At 37.6% G+C, this 9,464-nt stretch overlaps 1 protein-coding gene across 1 annotated transcript in view; it reads right to left on the reverse strand.

Moving 5' to 3' along the window:
• LOC106882585 (unconventional myosin-Ia) overlaps window positions 1–9,464 on the reverse strand; it is a 354,036-nt gene that overhangs the window by 4,349 nt on the left and 340,223 nt on the right. The window contains exons 25-30 of the mRNA XM_052974157.1: window positions 8,810–8,878; window positions 6,314–6,475; window positions 4,632–4,763; window positions 3,281–3,387; window positions 2,210–2,345; window positions 991–1,143 (exon numbers count right to left, since the gene is read on the reverse strand). Of these exons, the coding sequence (XP_052830117.1) occupies window positions 991–1,143; window positions 2,210–2,345; window positions 3,281–3,387; window positions 4,632–4,763; window positions 6,314–6,475; window positions 8,810–8,878 (759 nt within the window). The remainder of the gene's footprint in view (window positions 1–990; window positions 1,144–2,209; window positions 2,346–3,280; window positions 3,388–4,631; window positions 4,764–6,313; window positions 6,476–8,809; window positions 8,879–9,464) is intronic.

Here is a 9,464-nt window from a genome sequence, read left to right on the forward strand (position 1 = left end):
ATATATACACATCTGTGTGTGTGTGGTCATTGCTAGTGCCGCTGGACTGGCTCCTGTGCAGGTGGCACGTAAAAAACACCATTTGAGCGTGGCCATTGCCAGTACCACCTGAATGGCCCACGTGCCGGTGGCATTTAAAAGCACCCACTACACTCTTGGAGTGGTTGGTGTTAGGAAGGGCATCCAGCTGTAGAAACTCTGCCGGATCAGATTGGAGCCTGGTGCAGCCATCTGGTTCGCCAGTCCTCAGTCAAATCGTCCAACCCATGCTAGCATGGAAAGCGGACGTTAAACGATGATGATGATGATGATGATGATGTTTCACTTAGGCATATACTTCTTCTCTTTCTCCCCTGAGTTGTGCTCCACCTTTGATGTTAAGGTCACCCAACACATCTGAATGGCTCATACTCACCTAGTGTCTCTCCAGCGGCATCCAGCATCACATGTACTTTCTATAGTCTGTTCCTTCCATACAGTTACACAATCATCAACTCCATTATAATACACAATTATATGGAAATTTGTAAACATGTCAAACCATGCTAATCAATCACTGTTTGAAATCTGTCCATATATCAACCCCCACCTCCATTGATTATGTCAGTGATCTCAGCCAAGGTCCATATGATCCTTGGGGGTGAGGTGGGGGGGTCCATGTAAGATTTTGATGTTAAAATTTATCTGCATTGAATTGGTTATACTTCTACATTATACAAAATGCTTTAACAATTTATTCTTAGACATTTCCTAATGATATTTAATTATGAAAATATTTGAGAATTTTAAACATCAAATGGGTACGAGGGTCCAACCACAGGTAAAATAAAAAAACGGCTGGATTATATTATATTATACATAGTTTCAGTTTATACATGCGTCAAATATTTACCTCACAAGAGTTTGAGTTTGTAAACTCATCAAACCCACATTGATATGGAAAGACAAGTTTATGAGCAATAAGCAATACATAAAATGTAAATATCATACCTTTTTTATATGGAAAACCATGAGCCTATCATTATAGGGGCTTGTTGAGATTTTGTCGATCTGTGCTAGAGGGATGCGGTACTTGAGTGTCATAGTCCGTTGGTCAATTGACAGGATGGCTTCAGTGCTCATTACAAACAACTGTTGCATCATCTAGAAACAAACACACAAATAATTTACTGGGGAAATCCTTGGAGTGGTTCATTGACATTTGACCTGTGACCTCACTTCGGGGTCACTGAAATACAAAGGATGACTCTAGAAATGTGTGTTATAATGAAAATGGTCCTTGTTGTCCCGTTTATGTTTAGCCCCTTGTGGGCGATAAAGAAATAAATATATTGGAAGACTAAGGTGCCACACAGTAGGACTGAATTTGAGATACTCTCTCCTGGATAGGACAACATTGCTTCTCAGGTAACTTTCCTAGATGAAGTGAGAAGTATGTAGAATTGTGTTAGCCATCCTTACCCAAGATTGTATGTACACCTGCAACTGTTAACCCTAATTCGAAAGTTGTTACATTGTTCTACTCACAATCTAACCATGGCCTTCATGTCTTTCTCACCATATTTACAATTAGGTAGTCATGTTTACATCCATTTTTAAAGATGATAGAACAAAACTGCTATTTGCAACTGAGTGATCCCACTATGTGTGTATGTGCACGCTCTCATGATTGTGTGCTGTTAGTGTGTGTGTGTGTGTATGAGCATGTACAACGTAGTGTGTGTGTGCAATGTAAAATTCCCACATAACCGTTACATTTTCATGGGAGATAACTCTAAAAACAGAAATTATTCATTCACCAAAAAGACCCCTGAAACACGTACTTAGTTATTGGTTTTGATTTAACAGAGCCTTGAAAGTGGCATCCCAGCATGGCCACCGTCTGTAATAACTGACACCAGGAAAAAAACTACAAGAGTATTTATTCTATCAGTTATTCCCTGGCTTGTCTGCCAGAAGCATTTCACCATGACTGAAAACTAAGAATAACCAAGTGGAATGTCTTGCTTTGACAGTTGTAAGTAGGAGTGAGGTAGAGATAACAGGGATGAGAAAGCATGTGTAGTTAGAGGATACAGTGGGATACTGTTCAGTGGTAGAAGGATTTGTCAGTGTTTAATATAGGATCTGCATGATTCTGCTCAGATGCCTTTGTATGTATGTATGTATGTGCGAGTCAGTATGGCATAGGAATACGTTAAGAACTCACCTTGCCATTGGCTCGGTTCACTTTCAGTACCATATCTGCAAAGATTAAGTTCTGGTCATTCGTGTGGTCGTACATCTTCTTCCATTTCATATGACTGCGGAGGTTTAAGTAGTCCCCTTTAAAGGGGTGTGGCACACTAATAATAATAGTAATAATAATAATAATATTGATGATGATGATGGTGATGATAATAATGCTGATTTCAAATTTTGGCACAAGGCCTGCAAATTCGAGGATTGGGGAGTAAGTTGATTACATTGCTCAACTGGTACTTATTTAATCAACCCCAAAGGATGAAACGAAAACTTGACCCCCAGTAGAATTTGAACTCAGAATGTAAAGACTGATGAAATGCCACTAAACATTTTGCCTGGTGTGCTAATGATTCTGCCACCTGGCCACCATAATAATAATAATAATAATAATAATAATAATAATAAGTCTTTTCTCCTAAAGGCACAAGGCTTGAAATTTGGGGAGAAGGAGACGAGTCGATTACATTGACTCCAGTGTTTCACTTGTACTTAATTTATTAACTCCAAAAGGATGAAAGGCAAAGTTGACCTCAGTAGAATTTGAACTCAGAATATAAAGATGGACGAGATGCAACTAAACATTTTGCCCAGCATACCAGCGATTCTGCCAGCTTGCCACCAAAATGATGATGATGATGATGGCTTACTCATATATCATCATCATCTTTTAATGTTCACTTTGTCCTGCTTGCATGTGCTAGACAGAATTCATTGAGGCAGATTTTTCTGTGGCTGGATGCCTTTCCTGTTGTCAACCCTCACCTGTTTCCAAGCAAGGTAATATTCCCCCATAGCCAGACATGCTTTCCATGAAAGATTAGAAAGGGACAACATCACACTTAGGATCGGAATGCTTATTTAAAACAATCATATGATATGAAGACACATAAAAATATGCATACATACAAATATGGTGGGTTTCTTTCAGTTTCCATCTACCAAATCCACTCAAATGAAAACTGAAAGAAGACCATCATATATAATATCGAGAGAAACACACAGTGATAAGAGAGACATTGAAGAATGCGACACTAACCTTGGTGGGTAAGTGACCTTTCTGCCTTTAAATATGTCACCTGCAATAACTTTTTCTTTCATTTTATTCTGGGTCATCACATCTAATTTTTCTCGATATTTTCGACACTGAAACGTAGAAAGCATCACAGTTAAACCCCTGCATCAGTGAATAGTTGGGAGACAGTGACTTGAACCACAGTACATTACTGATATCTACTATGGGACCATTGTAAGACAAATGTGATGAATTGCATATTAATTTAGTGACGTGGTCAGTGGAGGGGACACCATAAAAAGCTTCTGGTTCCAATCGGTGTAATTTGGTTTAGAGAGAGAACAGCCATTAAGAGGAATGCATGACTGTAAATTATTGATAATAATGCTGATTTCAAATTTTGGCACAGAGCCTACAAATTCGGGGATCGGGGACTAAGGTCAATTTTGACATGGTTTTTACAGCTGGATGCTCTTCCAAAGGCCAACCACTTCGCAGTGTTGACTGGATACCTTTTTACCAGCACCAGCAGGATCACCAAGTAACTTGCAAGACAAGGAATTTTGAGAGGGGCAGGGGCTTTAAAGAAGGTAAAGTTAAGGAAGATTTGTGGCTGTTATATCTAGCAGGAAAAGTGAACCTATAGATTGCCTTGTTTGACTGCGATATTGAAGAATGCAAATGTTATTGTGGGAACTCTCCTCTTGTATCATGTCTTTATTTTAAAGAATATAAGAGGTTAATGAGTTGAGATATGATAGTGGTTATATTGAGAAGGTTTAACAAAGGAAATAGAAGTTAACTCACTGATTTTTGCAGTCCTGGTTTTAAAAGTAATAAAGATTTTGTGTAGAAAATATGGTTGCTGCATTCAGAGACCCAATGACTATACAGAAACTATTTTATGATAAATATCTTCCTTATTTTCATAACAACAGAAACTTTCTTTAACAAAATCTGCTTCTTTTACTGATTAGAAGATCAAATAACAAGATGAAAGCAAATTTCATTGATTCATGTGATCTCATTATATAGAATATGTTGATAATTTCACAAGTCGATTTTCTTACTAGCTGAATAGCAATCTCACCAGTGCTGGTGGTATGATAAAAACACCCAGTAGACACTGTAAAATGGTTGGAAGCAAAGTTTCAAGGAAATAGTAGTCATTTAGTTTGCTTTCTAAATAGAAGCAAATTGGAGATAACACTCACTGACCAAAGACAAAAATAAAAAAAAAGTTTGTTACACAGGGTTATTGATCAAGTCCCTGCTACAAACTATTTTTTTGTTTGCTTGTTTGTGTGTGTTTTAAGGAACTACTTCTTGTTAATCCTAAAAACAAACATAAAACCATGAATTTTATAACACACACCCGCCATCGATGAAAGATCTTCCTCAATTCTTCTGAAACTGGTTTAAACATGTTTGAACATTTTGGCCATTCTTCTGATATTGGTGACATTGATGGTAAACGGCCTCGCAGAGTGAGCAGGAATTTTTTCCTCTGGAAGAATTCAAGAAGGAAAAGGAAACATGAGCAAAAATATTTCTATGTATTTAATCTGAATATGAAGTCACTGAAGACAATGTCTTTAGATTATTCAAAACTCCTTTTAACTACCATTAGGCACTTCAGAATGAAAAAGAAGAGTATTACAATGCTGAAGACTGTGTCTTTGGATTTACTTTCTATTAGATGTCAGAAAATAATATCAACCAATGAAAATCTCTAGTTCATAATGCGCTTATAGGGTAGCCTTAAGTAGAGGCTACAACTTGTTGGTCAGCCTCAGATCAGCCTTAACTGAGCTGACCTATGGTCAAGTATTCCAGTAATGACCCCTACTCCCAGTCTTTTTTCTAAAGAGCAATACACCTAGTATCACCCTTAGATTGCGATTTGAGGGGAATTGTACTGTTATTTCCAGTAAGTCAGGTGATAAAATAGAGTCTCCCTACTTAAACACCATCTTCTGAAGGGGTGGCCACACAAACTCCATCAAAATGGCTATCAGGCTACAGAAGCTTTGTTTTTGAGATGTGATCTGAATAAATGGTTCATTACATGAGGTGATGGACCACCAACTTGTTGTTCGTGGGTTCTAATCCACTTCAGATGAATCATTCTTTGAAGCAGTACATTAAATTGCAGAATGTTAGTTAGTACCATCATACAGGGAAGTTAGATGAGATGAACTGGGATCTAATCCAGTGGCTATATAACTCTCATCTGTTTCATTCCATAAAACTGAAGCTTAGTCATTAGATATGTAGGACCTTCAACATATTACTGGAGTTAACCCCCTATGGCTAGGATTAAGGGCCAGGTAGTTGAGGATTAACAATCAAGTAGTAAAAGTAATTAAACAAGTCATGGTCCATGATAGCACCTAATGAGGTGATTTGGGAGATTTTAATTAAGAGGAGGGGAGAGCCTCCACCCTCGTTGACATCTTTTCCTTCTCACACTGTTATTCTTCATCAATTTCACTTTTTTTTTCTGCTTTTACTGATTCCCATCACTTTCTGTTGCCATCCAATTCCATTATTATGAATTTGAATTGGAGACTTGAGTCGTAGAGAATTTTTCATTGGCTGATCACACAACCATGGACGCTGCCCCTAGGGATGTGATGCAGTTGCTCCCTTGATAGAGCTTGGTGATCCTGACTGTTGATCTTCAATGATTCCTCTGCTCAGCATCAATGTAAGAAGCACCATTGGTTCAGTTGAGCTCCCTCACTACACAATCGCCCATGCTGCAGTCCCATGACTTTACTGTATCCTTGGCATTAATAGCATTAACTAATTTAGGGACAACATTAGGTAAGTGTATAGGATAACATTAGATATATATATCTAGGATAACATTAGAAAATGGCATAGTAAAGAGCATTTCAAATTTTCCAGACTGCTTCAAATCTAAGTCTGAGATGGAAATATTTTGAAAAAAGATCAGATACTTCAAGTAAAATATGTTAGCAAAGAAGGAAACAAATATAAATTATGGAAAACAAAAGCAAATTACCAAACCAATTCTCAGGTTCTACTTACTAAAGCCACTTGAAAGAAAAGAATTATTTTTGGACCAGCAATAGCTTTGAATTTATTTCTATATTCTCGTCGAACTTTCCATCCTTTGTAGAACTTCCGTATTACAGCAACGGCCCAAAGTACACGCTTGTGATGTCTGAGCTGCATTAAGAGTTGTCTCGCCTAACAAGAGAAAGAAAAAAACTCTGTAATTAGCGAAAGCAAGACCTCTCTAATTAGTGAAAGCAGCACCTCTGCAATTAATTAATTAGTTGAGCTTATTGAATAAAAAGTAAAAATTAATGGGAGGAAGGGATAAAAGTGGGAGAGATAAAGCAATTATCATACTGCACCTTATCATCTATGTTCAACCCTTTTGTTACCATATTCCTATTGAAATACACTGCCTTCATTTCAATCAAAACAACGAAGAGTTTAATAAAATAACTTTGTTCTTATTAACTTGATGTTTGAAATATAAATTAATATGAAATCTTGAAGGAAGGTTTTGATTTAGAGAAAGCAGCAAGTTTGTCCTTCAAGATTAAGTCATATGTTCTTCGGTCAAACAATAAGCAATTTCTAGGGGATGATTTGAACATTGTGCAAAATGATGTAATGACAATAAACATGTGAGAATAATTAGGTGATACACCTTACTGCAGAATAATTTTCAAAAGTGTATGGAGATTGTTTTTTTTTAATCTTTTGACCTGAGGTGAAGTATTAGTGTCAGGATCATTTACAGGGTCTCCATGACAAGTTTGAGGGTACCTAAAACTTGAGACCTGGTATCAATGCTTGAAAACAGTGTGAACTCTGCTAAAGGCACCCAAGGGGCTAAATAGCGGTGTTAAATCACGTTATTAATTAAGCCTTTAACCCATGTAGGTCATGATAGCAAGAGCTGAATTCAAATCATTAAGATCAAGTACAAATATTGATTTCAAATTTTGACACAAGGCCAGTAATTTTGGGTTTGGGGTAAGTCAATTTCATTGACACCACTGTTCAAATGGGACTTATTTTATCAACCCCAAAAGGATGAAAGGCAAAGTTGACCTTAGCAGAATTTGAACTCAGAACACAAAGACAGATGGAATGCCTCTAAACATTTTGCCCGAGTATGCTATTGATTCTCCCAGCTTACTGCCTTCAACCAGAACAATTATTGCAATTATTCTGCCTGGCACTAATGATGGCACCAGTCTCCAATCCTGGTAGATTTATTTCTCTATTCCTGTGAAAAAATGAAAGCTGACCTCAATAAGATTTGAACTCACAAAATAAGGTGTTGGGATAAATTCCACAATGCTTGACATGGGTCCAACTCATACCAGCATGGGAAACAGATGCTAAAGAATGATTAGTTTATTTTGTCCAATGCTCTGATAAGGCTGCTAATTCAACATCTGAACAAATTTGTGATGAGACTAAAACATGAGGTTAAAGAGGGAAAGAAAGTAAAAATAAAGAAACTAAATAATGTTAAACAACAATCAGTTATTGTAGTTTGAAGGTAGACTGCATCAGTATCTATGTAGCAAGGTATAGACCTGCCGAAGGTTTGTATCAAACATTGTAAGTTTGATAAATATCTTTTATTTTTGACTTTAACTATTAGACTGTAGTCATGCTGGGACACGACTTTGAGAATTTTAGTCAATCTAATCAACCCCAGTACTTATTTTCTTTTTAAACCTAGCACTTATTTTATTAGTCTCTTTTGCCAAACTGCTAAGTTATAGGGGATGTAAACACACCAGCACTGGTTGTCAAGTGATGAGGGAGGGGGACAAACAGAGACACACACACACAACAGGTTTCTTTCAGTTTTCATCTATCAAATCCGAGCACAAAGCTTTGGTTGGCCCAAAGTAATAATAGAAGACACTTGCCCAAAGTACCATACAGTGGGAGTGAACCTGGAACCATGTGGTTGGGAAGCAAACTTCTTACCAGACAGCCACTCTTGCACCTAAGGGGAGAATAATTAAAAAATACACCTCACAGCAAAAGCATTGGTCCTGTAGAAGAAAATCAAACTGGTGAGTTTTCTTCATCACATCATTAAGTGTCTATTTTCAATGCTGGCATTGGTTGGATGGTTAAACAGGAAACCACGAGGCAGAGGGCTGCATCAAACTCCAGTGTCAGCTCTGGCATGGTTTCTACAGCTGGAAGCTCTTTCCTAATGCCAACCACTTTACAAAGTGCACTGGTGCCTTTTACAGGGAACTAGCACTAATGAGGTCACCAATTAATTCAAAAGACAAGAACAACTCAACTGAGGTAGTAGGGGGAGTACTATTGAGGGAGGTGGCTTGGTGCCAGATGATAGGAGTATAAAATATGATAGAGAGAAAGGAACATGTGTCTTGCTGAAGAGAGGCTAACATGGTTGAAACAAGTCTGTTTTTATATTAAAAATTACACCATGAAAGTTCAGTGTTGAAAATTTGAAGAAATGATTCGATAAGTAAAATTGGAATGTTAGAAACAAGAGAGTGTGGTTACCTTATAGCCTCGGAAATAAGACTGTATGATTATAGTAGCAGTCCTTATCAGCAAATAGCATTTCTGTGCCTGGAGAAAAAGACAAAAATAAAGATGAAGAAATTTATCAGTGTTGCAGAGAAATAATGGCATCTATTGTAATGTTGTGTGTGTGTGTGTGTGTGCAATAGATAGAGTATGGATTGGCCAATAGATAGTGAGACAGACAGGAAGAGTCAAACACAGAGAAACAGACACAGATAGTGAGTCACACAAAATGACTGAAAATTTTTCCCTCTCTCTCTCTTGTGTATATATATATATATATACACAATTTTACTCTTTTGTTTCAGTCATTTGACTGTGGCCATGCTGGAGCACCGCTTTTAGTCAAGCAAATCGACCCCAGGACTTATTCTTTGTAAGCCTAGTACTTATTCTATCAGTTTCTTTTGCCGAACCACTAAGTTACAGGGATGTAAACATACCAGCATCAGTTGTCAAGCGATGTTGAGGGGACAAACACAGACACACACACACACATATACATATATACAATGGGCTTCTTTCAGTTTCTGTCAACCAAATCCACTCACAAGGCTTTGGTCGGCCCAAGGATATAGTAGAAGACACTTGCCCAAGGTGCCAGGCAGTGGGACTGATCCCGGAGCCATGG

The sequence above is a fragment of the Octopus bimaculoides genome, chromosome 17, assembly GCF_001194135.2.
Source record: "Octopus bimaculoides isolate UCB-OBI-ISO-001 chromosome 17, ASM119413v2, whole genome shotgun sequence".
NCBI classification, from domain to species: domain Eukaryota; kingdom Metazoa; phylum Mollusca; class Cephalopoda; order Octopoda; family Octopodidae; genus Octopus; species Octopus bimaculoides.